This window comes from Parasteatoda tepidariorum, chromosome 4 (assembly GCF_982258835.1).
Source record: "Parasteatoda tepidariorum strain Cologne lab strain chromosome 4, Ptep-v5.0, whole genome shotgun sequence".
In the NCBI taxonomy this organism is placed as follows: Eukaryota; Metazoa; Arthropoda; class Arachnida; order Araneae; family Theridiidae; genus Parasteatoda; species Parasteatoda tepidariorum.
The window spans coordinates 108,140,985-108,156,110 of record NC_141758.1 but is presented as its reverse complement, the minus strand read 5'-3'; the positions used below and the strand labels follow the sequence as shown (position 1 = coordinate 108,156,110).

General features: G+C 35.0%; 2 protein-coding genes across 2 annotated transcripts in view; one reads left to right on the top strand and one right to left on the bottom strand.

Moving 5' to 3' along the window:
• LOC107440837 (uncharacterized) overlaps window positions 1-5,246 on the bottom strand; it is a 116,101-nt gene extending 110,855 nt beyond the window's left edge. Inside the window, exon 1 of the mRNA XM_043050465.3 lies at window positions 5,054-5,246. The gene's annotated coding sequence lies outside the window, so the exon portion shown is untranslated. The remainder of the gene's footprint in view (window positions 1-5,053) is intronic.
• Window positions 5,247-8,613: 3,367 nt separating this feature from the next.
• LOC147812535 (uncharacterized) lies at window positions 8,614-12,226 on the top strand. The gene is made up of 2 exons (XM_087162343.1): window positions 8,614-10,285; window positions 12,108-12,226. Exons 1-2 carry the CDS (start codon window positions 8,614-8,616, stop codon window positions 12,224-12,226), a joined length of 1,791 nt encoding a protein of 596 aa, XP_087018469.1.
• The last annotated feature ends 2,900 nt before the right edge of the window (window positions 12,227-15,126 follow it).

Genomic DNA, 15,126 nt, shown 5'->3' with positions numbered 1-15,126 from the left:
AGAATTTTAATTTAAAATACAGAGTAAAGAAAGAATGGAAGCAATAAAATAGCTAAAGAAAATGCAAAAGCAAATAATTTTTTGTTTCTTTTTTTTTCTGCAGAGTTATATTTGAAAGATATTTGTCTTGTTCATTGGAAAGAAAAGAAATACTCCCGATTTTTCTGCTCTCATTTCGGAATTTAAAAAAAATTCGCCAATGACTGACTTACTTCAGCTAGCATTTTAAAGTGATAAAGTAAAAAATAAAAAAACAATATCAAAAATTCGGAAATCACAGAAGTTTAAAAGATAATTCGCTCTAGATATGATTTTTTTCCTTTCGAAAGAACACCATAATTTTTAAAGAACATGATAAGAACATTTTATATTTTAATAAAATATGACTGTGAGTGGGGATTTTGTTACAAATTCAGATATTCGAAACACAATGAAACTGGGGGGAGGGGGTTAAATTCCATTTTAAACATTAAATTTTTCGTCGACCTAAATCCATGACTTTCCATAATTTTTTCAAAAAAAAAAAGTTTAAATCATGACATTTCATGACAAATTTTGTTCAATACCGAAATTCATGACTTTCCGAAGCGCAGATATCCTGTTTATTGAGCAAACCAAAAAATTATTAAAACCTGAAATCAAATTAAACTGGTTAAAAGCTCACGTGGGGATCCAGAGTGATGAAGAGGGGGACGAAGCAGCCACCCAGTCTCGGCCACATCGATCTATAAAGTATCGAGGTCACCAACCCAGGTTAAATCGGACATCCATTCTCTCACCCTGACTGGAAAACCAGTGATAAGGGACATTTAAATTCTTCAAAGACCTTTGCACTAATAGGTCAATTTTTGACACAGGGGGTGTTAGGAGGCTATCAAAATAATAAATCATCATGGGAAAGCAGTAACCTTATGGCAACCTAGCGTCAGAATTCTCTTTTGATTGTGTTTGTACTAAAAACCTTTTTTCAAAATAAAGCAAAAATATTCCAGTTTCGAACCTTTCATCCTAAAAGGATTAAAAATTATTTTTTTAATCTTTTTTAAAAAGCATTGTCACTTAAGTCCATAATGACGTTTTAGCTCACACTAGCGATAGGATCAAATTGCATTGTCCATTAAGATTTCATGACAAGGTGGATTTCTTGGGCCGGGATAACCTTGTTGGTAGGGCATTGGGCCCATCTCTAAGAGATCGTGGGTTCGATCGCTGCCAGTCCCCGTGTAGTAAAATGGTGGCTGATGCACGTTAAATCTGTCGAGTCTCGAAGTCCGCCATTTTCCCATAACAGGGTTGCCACAGAAAAAAATGCACAAAATAGTTGCTTTTAGTAGCCTAAAGCATGGAAATAGTAACCAAAAACTAGGAAAATAGTTGCCTAATAAGAGCAAAAATTCATCCAAAATAAGACTAAAATTTTTTTACTGACTTAATTGTCATATACCATCATCCATTCAGTCAAGTTGGTGGCAAATATAATAATTTATATACATATATATGAAAAGTGATTACTAAAATTCGAAATTCATGCATTGTAATACCGCTAAAAAAAAAATTTTTTTTTTTAAAAATAGAAAAAATTATGCAGAATTTTTTAGCAATAATCATTGAAAAGGTTATTGAGAAATGAAATAGACTTACAATGGAATTTGTGCAGATTGAATGAATTAAAAAGTGAAGACTCAAACTTGCAAATCAAAATTTTTAACATTTTTTATTTTTTAAGAAAAAAAAGTTCAGTGTTTTCAGGAACTATCTAGCGGGGAGCAGCAGATATTTCACCAATTTATGCTTGAAAAAAAAAACATCTCTAGGAGTACAGAAAAGTCTCCCAATAGTCTCCTTTTCTTGAAAATAGTTGCTTTTTTAGCCTTTCCAAACAAAAAAAGGTGCCATAGTCGCCTTATGCCAAAAATAGTTGCATTTTAGTCGCCTGTGGCTACCATGCATAACAAATCAATATGGGGCGTACTGAATTGGAGATTGATCGTTCTCTGATTCAGGTCAAAATTACGATCTGTGGATGAATGAATGGATGTGTGAATGGGTCCTGCCTTTAAACAGGTGTGACGTATGGGTGTGGCAGAAGTCGAATTCTTGGCCATAGATGGCGCCACTAGAAAACAAGACCAAACTCACCCCCTCTGCCTAAATGGCATGCGTCAACAACAACAAGGTGGATTTTAGCTGAGCATACAAAACTTTGTGAAAAGAAACCTTATAATGACCTAGATTTAAGATAATTTTCACCTTGAGACTAGCTTTATTAAAGTATTTCTTCACGCTTTAAAACCTTAAGTCAACCTCGATTTAAGGTTTTTAGATAGGTTGTTTTCCAAGGTTTTGGATTAGGGTATGGTGAGTTGAATAAAGCAGATTGACACAGATTTCGTTTTAAGGTTAGAAGGCTTTCACTTAAACCGCATAACAAATCTTTTTAGGTTTACATTAAAAGGTTTTTGTTGAATTAAAATATACCTTATTTTGCTACCTGGGATCTAATTGCTAATACTGGAAATGCTCATTTAATTAAATTCCAATCACCCCTTGGCCGTCACTTCGATCAATTTACAACCGGACATCAATAGACACTGGCCTGCAGGAATATTATCAAGACAATCACTCTGGAAGATTTGCTGGACTCATATTTCACCGGACTTAGTTCTGAATTTAACTAATTTTGAATTTTTTCCACTGAGTCCCTTTAAATTTACCTAGTTTTGAATTTTTTCCACTGAGTCACTTTAAATTTACCTAATTTTGAATTTTTTCCACTGAGTCCCTTTAAATTTACCTAATTTTGAATTTTTTCCACTGAGTCCCTTTAAATTTACCTAATTTTGAATTTTTTCCACTGAGTCCCTTTAAATTTACCTAATTTTGAATTTTTTCCACTGAGTCACTTTAAATTTTACTTTTAAAAAAAATATTTTAATGATTACTGATTTAATTTTGATGCTTTAACAGTTTGATGTTTTAAACTTTATTCAGAAGTCAAGGGAACTCCTGTATCGAGCATTGGGACAAACTAGCCTTCGTAAAGAACTTTTTTCATGGTGATGGAGCTAACTCGCATTTGCGGTACATGGAGACGAAAATCACGAAAGCCTCTCAACGTTAGCCTAGCCGCGTTTAGACTCTATCCCATGATGCGTCTATCACTGAGGATATTTTATGTCAGCACTGTGATCGGTGCGAGCCGGGTGCAGAGTTCGTATCATCCAGTCACCACCGCGATTAGAACCTGGTTCACCTGATTGGGAGTGGAACACGCTCTCTTCATTCTTAGCCACCACGGCTTAACCAACGGTATTTGAAATTTAAAAAAATAAATACTGAAAAGCTAAATTCATTAAAAAAAATAATACTAAATCATTTCGGAGAAAGATAAAAAAATCACCATACTATTATTGACACCAATGAGGTTTCATTAATTTGAGTAAAATGTACTAATTGGAATAAAAATAATGAGCTACTTACTAAAGATAAAAATTCGTTTAGAAATGGTGCTAATTCATTTAGGAGAAAAGTTTAAAAAATCCCCATGCTATTTTTGAAGCCAATGAAACTTGATTTTCGTAATAGGTAGTAATTAAAATAACACTATTAAATAAGTACTTTTTTTATTTTATAACCGTCGTTGAACAGCAGACCCAATTTTGGGTTCACGACAACTTCAACTCCGTAGCCTTGTTATTTTGATTCCAATCCAGAAGACAAGAGAACTCCCGTATCAAATATTGGGAGAAATTTGACTTCGTGAAAGACTTTTTGATGGAACTAATCCGCATGACATGAAGAAACTAGTTCCATGGATGGAACTAACCCGCATTACATAGAGAGGGAAGACCCCAAGAACCTCCCACGGTTAGCCTGACTGTACGGGTACTACTCCATCCTACCACTGAGGATATTTCACGTCAGCACTTTGATCGGTGCAAGCCGGATCTGGAATTCGTATCAACCAGCCATCGCCGGGATTTGAACCCGGTTCATATCATTGGAAAGCAAATGCTCTATCCCCTGAGCCAACGCGGCTCATTAACTAAGTACTGTAAAGCAAAATTAATGGAGATATGCTATTAATTCATTTCGAAGGAACATAAATGCCAGTGGTGCTTAATTAATTTTGGTAATAGATAATTTATGGTACCAAACATATATAGAGGTGTTTTTACGGGACTTCGAAAGAGATAAATAGCAGAGAAAATCGTTTTAATTGTGGTTAATTTTGACCATCATGAGTTGGCCTCGACCAATAACGTCACTCCAAAAGAGTCTGAATATAGTTAATCGTTGTTTTGATGGGATGAACCACTAAAACGTGTTTTGCTTATTCTAATAACGTAAAGCCACCAGCAAGGGTTAATAATAATAAAAAATTGGAATTATTTTAGCTTTATTAATTGTATTGTTATGTATCTCGATTTTGTGAATGATTTCGTAAGGTTATTTAATAGATTTATTAGTAATTTAATTATTTTCACCACGTGTGGAAAACGGACTTTCAACTAGTATACTCAAGTTCATTTTTTTAACATTACATTGAAATAACATTTTTTTAAACTTGTAATGGATGACACTTGGATGTTGATACACTTTTTTCAAACATTAATTCATTAATTAAATTTAATTTTATATGGGAGAAAATTTTTTAATTGTTTAATAAAAAGTAACTAAAAGAAAATTTTTCATAGTTGATCTAAGTAGGAATTGACTTTAATATTTTTTTTTTTTTAAACATTACTGGTTTTATTAGAAAATTGGTAAATATCTCAAATTTATGCATGACTTCGTAATGTTATTCAATACAGATTTATTGGTAGTTTAATTATCTTAAGCCCGTATGGAAAACGGATATCCAGCTAGTATACATATATACACGGAAAGAACAAACTTCTTTTAAAAAAAATCAGAAAAGCTCGAGAATGTTCAGACGAAAAAAATAGACAGTAAGAAAAAAGAGGGATGGGGGATTCTCGAGTTGTTTATAATGTTATAAAACGTAGAATGTAAATTAAATGGATAAAAAAAAAGAGGAGAAATTATTTACCTGTCCGAAACGGGAAACGGAATAAAGTTATATTTTCCGGATAAGGTGAAGGTGAAAGGCCGGGACCTAATGTTGAGAGGACAAGACTGAGGAGTGGGTTCCTGGTTTCCTGAATTTGCACTCTCTCACAAAACTATGCGTGGTAACCGATTTTTACAGCTGCCGAAATTGCGTGCGCAACGCGGATCGATACTGCGATCACATTCTAGAGGGAGAGGGGGGGAGAGGAAGGGGATTCATCGACACGTTTTATTCTCATTCAAAAGAACATCAGACGATCGTCTTTTCATTGTCATGTCAGAGCAAAATGATTTACTAAATCACGGTTACATTTGAGTCTACATCATTGTTTTTAAACTTAAGCTCGGAGAGCAGCGTGAAGAATAGCAAAAAAACAATATTTCAGTTACATTATACTCCCCCCTCAAGGTTAATGGATACATCCTCAATTCAAGAAAGTCGCTTCCCACCCCCGCGACTTTAAAAAAATAAAAAGGAAATTTTTGTACTCAAAAATGCGATTTTCTCATCATTGCCCCCTCTGCTATCGTTTGAGAACAATAGCAATGATTAAAGCAATTATAATAGTCGTAGATCGTCTGCGTATGTTTTTTTTTTTTTTTTTTTTTTTTGCGGAATTGAAATTTACTTCCCACAACCGCGCTTATGAAAGTCGTTTCCCAAACCCACGACTTATAATAATAAAATTTTAGTACACAAAAAGGCGATTTTTTCATCATTGCCCTCTCTACTATCGTTTGAGAACAATAACAATGATTAAAGCAATTATAATAGTCGTAGATCGTCTGCGTATGTTTTTTTTTTTTTTTTTTTTTTTTTTTTGCGGAATTGAAATCTGTTTCCGACATCCGCGCTTATGAAAGTCGCTTCCCACCCCCTCGACTTTAAAAAAATAATAATAAAATTTTTGTACACAAAAAGGTGATTTTCGCATCATTGCCCCCTCTACTATCGTTTGAGAACAATAACAATGATTAAAGCAATTATAATAGTCGTAGATCGTCTGCGTATGTTTTTTTTTTTTTTTTTTTTTTTTTTTCGGAATTGAAATCTGTTTCCGACATCCGCGCTTATGAAAGTCGCTTCCCACCCCCGCGACTTTAAAAAAATAATAATAAAATTTTTGTACACAAAAAGGTGATTTTCGCATCATTGCCCCCTCTACTATCGTTTGAGAACAATAACAATGATTAAAGCAATTATAATAGTCGTAGATCGTCTGCGTATGTTTTTTTTTTTTTTTTTTTTTTTGCGGAATTGAAATCTGTTTTCGACATCCCCGCTTATGAAAGTCGCTTCCCAGCCCCGCGACTTTAAAAAAATAATAATAAAATTTTTGTACACAAAATGGCGAATTTCTCATCATTGCCCCCTCTGCTATCGTTTAAGGACAATAACAATGATTAAAGCAATTATAATACTCGAAAATCGTCTGCGTATTTTTATTATTATTATAATTTTTTGCGGAATTAAAATATGCCGTTAGAATAATTTTCTAAATTTCACATATGACAAAAAATCTTTCTTTAATTAGCCAAATAACTTTAAAAGAATTCAATATTTTTTATACTGTTACTCGTCCTTAACTTTGAATTTAAATACATGTTGGTTTATGAAATTTCTGATAGTTTTGCTGAAATATCAGGAGGGGGGGGGGCAGATCCCTTTTACCATCGACACCCACGATTGAGATTTCAATTATTCAGAAAACGATACACTTAGTTTATTGTGATAATTTAAAAATAAAATACATTGAAGAAGCATTTTAAAAACATTTGAGAAACATTCATTACAGATTTAAAAATTAGTAACTTTTATTAGACTTTTTAATGTTTTATTTTATTTTATAACAAGCTTCGAACAGCCGACCCATTTTTGGTTCACGACTGTCAATGTTCTAACTCCTTAGTCACTTATTGCTACTAAGAAGCTTTCGTGGTGGACTTATAGTATGAATTGAGCCGCAATTTGTTATATGAAGATGAAAACCTCCTACGGTTAGCCCGATGGAGAGGAAATTCCTCACCCATGCCATGATCTACCACTGAGGACATATTTTACGTCAGCACTGTGGGGTTCGTGTGAACTGGAAGCAGTATTCGGTTATCGCATCGGCTAGCCTTTGGTGGGGTTCGTATCTGGGTCATCTTATTGGGAAGCTTTCCTTTAAGCTTCCACAGCTTATTTTATTAAAAAAAAATGGTCACAAATATAGTTTGTCTACGATAAGAACTCTCCCCGCCACTAAGTCTGAGGCCGACTGCTATTATGTAAACAAGAATAGCGCATTTCAGTGAGGCTTCTCTGCATTCTAGACTAACACAATAGATCAATGGAAAATATTCCTTTTCTCTCGAATTTTTCATAGCTAAAACCTGCCCTAAGCAATGACCCCACACTACTTGAAATAGTTTTATCTCATTACCATAGTCACCGCCATGGGTCCAGACGAATGGCATGGGGAGTTCTTATTTTAGGCAAACTATACGCTTTTGGCTTTTTTTTCTTTTTCAAAATCGGCTGTTTTTTATATTGATATTTTGCGTCTTTTTCACAATCAGCCTATACAGAACGCTTACTAGAAAAAGGCAAAACTTAAACTTAATGTTATGAATAACTGTTTTTCTAGGTCAAAATGTGTTAGCATATTTAATCAACATGGATGATATTAATGTATTCTCAAAGGAATACGTTTACTTACTGTACAGTACCGTTTATCAATAGTGTTAAAATGCAGAACAAACCAATAATAAATTTTAAAAAATGAAAAATTTCCTTCTTCTTCTCTCCAACCTCTGTAGAGGAGGGAAGGGTGAAAACCAGTTTCAAGGACTTCTGCTGTGCCCCTTAATATGGTGGGTATTGGAGAAGAAAAAAAAAATATTTTTTTAATGCTAAATATCCGTTAAAACATTCTATTACAGTGCTTCCGTTACCCCTCCCCCCTACCTCTGCACGTCCAGTGGGCGGACAAGACGGGCGGAAGCCCGGGATCTGAATTTAATGCTCCTAAATTATAAATTTCCTCATTTTTTTAAAAATATATATATCTATATTAAGCCATGGTCTTGGAGCCCGTGATGTCTCAGGGGATAGAGCGTTCGCCTTCCAATGAGGTGAACCGGGTTCGAATCTCAGTCGGTACGAATTCCGTATCCAGCATGCACCAACTACAGTGCTGACGTGAAAATATCTTCAGTGGTAGACGGATCATGGGTTAGAGTCCCTTTTCTGTCAGGCTAACCGTGTAAAGTTCTCGTGGTCTTCCTCTCCATGTAACCATCCATGTTCCATCAAAAAGTTCTCCACGAAGGCAAATTTTTCCCACTACTTGATCCAGGAGTTCCCTTGTCTTCTGGATTGGGTTCAAAATTACAAGCCTACGGAGTTGAACATTAGTAGTCTTAAGTCGGTTAGTAGTCTTAAGTAGTTAGTAGTCTTAAGTCGGAGTTGAACATTAGTAGTTGAACATTAGTAGTCTTAATTGTCTACATACAGATCAACACGGTTTTCGGAGAGGTAGATCGACTACCACAGCTATGAAGTCCTTACTTGAGAAAACTAAGAAAATAAAGGATAATGAACATCTCGCACTGGGTATTTCCCTTGATATCAAAGGTGCTTTTGATAGCGTCCTATGGAACAAAATTATAGAAGAATTGAATTCCTGCAACTGCTCCTATGACTTAGTTAAGTTGATTTCAAGTTTTTTGGACAACAGAAGGATCCTGTTTGATATCCAGAATGAGAAGTTGGAGAGACCTCTAGCAAGAGGAGTCCCACAGGGTTCAAGTCTGGGACCGATCTTATGGCTACTTATAGCGAACACTCTTTTAAATATGAAAAGGGAATCTAATGAGCAAATAATCGCATACGCTGATGACTTCCTTTTACTTCTCAACGGAACATTTCTTGATAGACTTGGACCCCAAGCCACTATGATTTTGACGAAATTTGAAAACTGGGCTACGTCCCACAATCTTCAATTCAGTACCAAGAAAACTGTCGCGATTGTTTTTCCTAAAGCCAATCGGGTCTCAAGACGACCAACTATAAAACTCTGTGGGGCTAACATTGCAACGAGGGAAACCATAGATTATTTGGGATTTAGATTGCATTATCAGCTTTCCTGGTTGCCTCACCTTGACTTTATCTATAGCAAAGTTACTAAATTTCAAGCTAAACTAAATAGAATCTCTGGGGTCGACTGGGGGATTGGCCCTGATGTTCGGAAATTCATCTACCTAAACAGCACTCAGAAACTTATCTTATATGGAGCAGAAATTTGGTTTTCCCAACAGGTAAGAATCATTAATAGATTGAAAAAAATGGAAAGAACTTCTTTACTGTCTATCACTAAGGCATACAAGACTGCATCTACTGACTCTCTCCAAGTACTTGCTGGAACAATTCCTCTAGATATGGCAGTAAACATAGAAGCTCAACTTAATAATATTTTTCAACATGAAGAAGAACATATAATCTATAAACCAATACCTACACCTTATATTTATCATCCGGCTGAAGAAATTTTACTTAAATATCAACTGCATTTACCTACTTATAAAGGACTAGAATTATTTACAGATGGATCAAAAATATTAGTTAACAATGAGTTTAAGACAGGATGCGCTTTCGTGGCCTATCTGGAGGGAGAACCTGTTGAAAGAAAAACCTTTCGCATCTCTGATCACGTTTCCGTGTTTAAGGCTGAATTATGGGCCATTCTCCAGTCGATTCGTTGGCTTAAAGAACAAAGAATTACAGACAATATCTCAATTTATACGGATTCCCTGTCTAGCCTGCAAGCTTTGGAAAGCAGCAACTCTAAAGAGTATTTAGTCCACTTAATAAAACAAGAATTCACAAACAATATCGCTTTACATTGGATAAAAGCACATGCAGGCCATAAGGGCAACGAAGAAGCTGATAGGTTAGCCAAATTAGCCTGTGAGAGATCAACGGTCGACCTGTTTGAAGATCCTAGCAGGCGGACTGCAAGAAAAACTTTGGAACGCGAAAAATTGATTGAATGGCAGGAGAGATGGAGTGACAACTTCACAAAGGGAAGGCACACATTCGAGCTCCTCCCGAAAGTTCAAACGAGGAAAATCATGGGGAATTTCTTTTTAAATCAATTCCTAACTAATCACGGCAGTCATGGACAACATCAAGCCAGGTTTTTTGGGGGAGCTCAGCTGTGCAGTACCTGTCAGCTTGTTGAGGATTGGGAACATATTTTAATCCAGTGTACAAATTTTAAGCACATTAGAGAGAAATTTTTTCATTCAAAAACCACCTACGAGTTTATAAAGCAGCATTGGTCAAACCCTAAAATAAAAAAGGGAATTGAGGAAATAATAAGAAAATTGTTTAGTAACAAGGCACCTCCCTGAATCCTGATGGCCTTTTGCTGCCTCTTGTTAGGAAAAATACACCTAAATCACGGCTTATTAACTTTCCTGTTATGGTTTGATTATTACTTGAATTTTCTCTTAAAATGTTTTTTTTTTGGAGCTTTAGTCTCATGCTTTGTCAATCTCTGCCCTTATGTGATTCCTCATTTTGAAAATTTTAATCACTTGTGTTCCTAGAGTTTTTATATATGGTATATATATGTCCTTTCTGTTTAAAAAAAAATAATAATAATAATTACTGGAATTTGATAACTTTAGTACTGTTGTGCCAGCCATAATTATATTCTGAGTTACAAACATCCTTTATTTTCCATGTGAAATTGTTTCCTTTTATTAACTTTGCACCCCTACTGAAGATGCGACATCAATATCTCTTCTGATTGTTACTGTTTATTTTCTTTGTAGTGTTTGTTTCCTTAGTTTATTTCTAAGTAGCACCGTTTTCTGGATTTCATATTTAATATTCCACCTATTTGTTAAAACTCTAATTTGAAAATTTTGAATATGTTTGCTCATGTAATTGAACTGTTACGCTCACTTCGAACTTTCGGAGTGCCCCCGGATGCCCCCTTACGGGGGCGGGACGGGCTTAAGCTTGTTATTAGTAGTCTTAAGCTCGAAAATTGGATTGGATGTTCAACGACGGTTATAAAAAAAAAAAGAAACATGTGTCTGAGGATAGAGTGAGTCAGCGTTGCGGTGGATGCGACTCGGGTGCGAAGTTCATATCGATCAGCAATCGCTGGGATTCGAACCCGGGGTACCTCATTGGGAGGCGAGCGCTTTATTCTCTGAGCCACAAGAGATCGTTAAATCAGCGATTAGGCTTGATATTGGATTTTATAATTTTCTGGGATAATTATTGTAATTAAAACAGAAAGCAACTTTCTATAGCGTTTGGACTACTCAAGGGAAAGATTCAAAGAAAAGAACTTTTCCCATTAAAATTTATATTTATTTTCCAAGATTGAGTTAAGGGCGCCGTTTTTTCCCCCAGTACCCGGGGCACGAGCATGACATATCATTTCAGCATTGAGCATCATTCTTTATATAGTCATTACTGCTCTTGTACTTTCTCTGGAAATTTTCTTTTTGTTTCTTTTTCACCAGATTATTGATTTTTTTAAAAAGTTTTATTAATTCTCAATATTTTAATCGTAACACTGTAATCATTCATAGATCTTTGTTATTTGATACAATACACATCAACACTCTGTATGTACTGGAGGAAAAAAAAAAAACTTGTTACTTTTAATTTTTCTGCACTTGCCCACATTTTATCATGAAAGAATAATCATTTCATCCATTCATGCATTTTATTTATTGAATTTTTTTTAAAAAACAGCACACAAAAAAGGTTTATGGACCTGACTTTTATCAGGAATTTTAATTGTTCTGGTAAAACAATTGTTCTCGCACTATTCCTGGTGAGTGGCACTTACTCTAAGTGCACAGACGATTTTTGTTTAAATAAAAGTATTTAGATTCGATACAAAATATTTAGATATTTCGTTCGCGGATTCTTCCTCAGGTAGAATATTTAAGCAATTCAAATCTCTTCGGCTTCATAGAACATTTATATATAGAACTATAAATTGTTTATTGGATACTAATAGCTATAAAGATCGTACAAAAGAGTGCATCAAAAAGAATTTGTGAAAAGATACGAAGATATCCACAACGATCAGCTAATAAAGTGGCTTCACAGGAGAACGTGAATAGGAGAACTAAATAAGTTATATTAAGTGAAGACCCGGGTTTTTGCCCTTATCGCAAAAGAAAAGTTCAGGACAACAGCACAAAAATTAAAAAGGTTACAAAGATGTAAGATATTGCTGAACCGGAACTGTAACAAAAGTATTGACAGAATAATCTTTTCTGATAAGAAAATATTTTGCTCAGAACAAAGTTATAATGCTAACAAATAATGTTGCATAATTCAGCAACCTTCAATGATGTGCCTAAAAGTGTTCAAACTGTACATAGGGTGCATAGCACGGCTCGAAAAAACTCAGAAATTTTGCCCGTCCCCGAGGACGGCTTGTCCAACAATGTACCCGTCCTCTTTTGAAACTAACCCGTCGCTTCTAAATAAATAAAAATATTATTTTTTCTTATTTATTACAAAAACTTATATAAATTACGCAATGAATTAGTAGCTAATAGGATTACATTATACAGTAATGAAAGAAATACTAGGTTACTAATAGTAAAACCTAGTATTTCTTTTATGAAATCATTTATGGTCATCTCCAAAGGTCAAGTTATCTGGAATGTCAATTTATCCGAGGGAACTGCGTTTTTTAAATGAATCAAATAGGACGTTTGCCAATTCCACAATCAAGCCTATGATTTACAGAGGTTTCTGCACAGAAATCAGAAAGGGGTTTTCCATTTAGGTAGATGTTCATAATTGCGTTTAACGCTTACGAAATGTGTTTTGTTGAAAGTTCATTGCTGAAAAGTCCCTTTCAACTGCTGCAGGACTCCCAAACGGAAAAAACATCAATCCACCATGCGCAGTATGTTGCTGCACGGGATTTCTAGATTAGATGGTCATTTTAGAAGTGAGGCGCTAGACTCTTGTACAGGGGCGTACGCAAGGGGGGGTTAGGGGTTTAAACCCCTCCCTTGAGCTCAGACAAAGTGAATTTACAAAATAATACAGACAGAAATAAAAATTTTAGTAGAAATTATGCTGGCTATTATTTTTTTAAGACTATATATTTTTATTTGCCTTATGCCTACTTTTTTTTCTCACGGTATTTCTCAGAATACTGAAAAAACATTTACTATAATAGAGTTGTACTTTTGAAATCAAATTCACGTGATACTGTTACGGGCGAACCCCGATCGCTGATTCCTTTCTGTCCTGCCAGTCGCGATAGTTTTCGAGACTAGCTGGCATTCGCGAGGTCTGGAATCCTAGACGTTCGGTCGTCTTTGAGACAATTCGAGAATTTTGTAGATGCGGTAAAAAAAATTATATGAAAGGGGGAACAGGAGTACAGTGGAGTTAGTTAGTCAGACTAAGAGTTATCACTGCCGCTTGTCTTTCGGAGCTTGTTTCTAAATCTGTTTTGTTTTGGAGACTCTGTGCTCGTTGAAGTTATTCATTCCAGCTCGAAACTTTGAGATCGTAGCTTAGCGGATATTTCTGTGCCAATATATATGTATATATATTTGCTGTTCTTGGATCTTTAGGATGTCAAAACGCAAGAATTTAACAATTTTTAATTACTTTGAGAAAAAATCACGACCTGAAATTAGTGAGGTGACAGCATCTAGTACCAATGTAAGTTTTTCTGTTGAACAGAAATGTGATACTTCCGTTGAAGAAAACGTTTCTAGCGTAACAGAATCTGATGAATGTGAAAGCGGCCCTCAAAGTGTTACTTCCCACCCATATGACATTGGACTTTTTTCAGAAGATAATGCATGCGAGGATAAAAAACTGGATACACTTAAAAATGTTTGGGAACCCAATCCAGCATTTGTTTTTCCTGAAAAAGGAAAAAGAAAATTGAAATTTCAATACAAATGGCTTTATCGCTGGAAATGGCTTGCATATTCAGAGGTTAAGGGTGGTGCTTTTTGCAAATTTTGTGTACTTTTCGCCCCAAGTGGAGTCGGTTCTGGAAAGCAACCTTTAGCAGGCCCCTCTTCCCCACTGGGCACTATGGGCACGTGCCCAGGGCCCCGCGATCGAATGGGGCCCCCTAGTTCCTGCCAGATTACCAAATGATAACCGATACATTATTACCGAAAAACATTAATTTTGAAAAATCTGATGATAATGACTTACTACAATACCTACGCTTATTATATTAGCTTTAGTTTGCCGCATGCGGATAGCTATACCTTGTACAACATAGCTTGAACTTTTTGACAGATGGGTCAGTGATGGGAAACAGAAAATATCTATTGGTGTAAAAAATGTGTTGGCTAAATATGTGGCTGTATGTATGTTTTAAACTATTCAAAATAAATAAATTCATTCGACAATCAATTTTATTGCACTAGACATAAAAACATTGGGTAGGTAAGAAACCATTGTTTTCAGTTTTTCTATTTAAATTTTACCTCGAAGCAATAAAAACCACTTAAGACTTTCGGAAAATGCTTGAGTCTTTAACAGGTACTTTTATGTTGTGTGTCTATTCTTATGATTATTATCAATTTTTAATATTATTAAAATAAGAAGATATTGTTCGTCGTTGCAAAGTTATATCGATTTCAGATTTGACATCTGTCAAAAAGAAAGATCAAACTAATAAATAAACAGGGTATAATACTCCACTCTCTCTCAAAAATGAGTTTTTCCGATATTAGTATGTTTAGGTTAATTTAAATACCTATATGTAAGTATAAGAATACAATTTAAAAAAAAATTATTAAATTAAAAAAAGAATTATTTGATGCGGTGTGGTTTATGTCTTAAAGAAACCTATTCGAACGTCATTCGTAATACCAAAGACAAAAAAGGGGAATTCCCGATTCCCGATCGTCGTTTGACTTGACGAACGGGAATTCCCTTCAAGTATTTGTCTGCGATGTTGTGGCGTTTGTTTTGTTTGTAGTTGTTAGTTTGTTACTGACTGCGCTCGAGCTCTGATAAAAAAAATAGTATTGTTT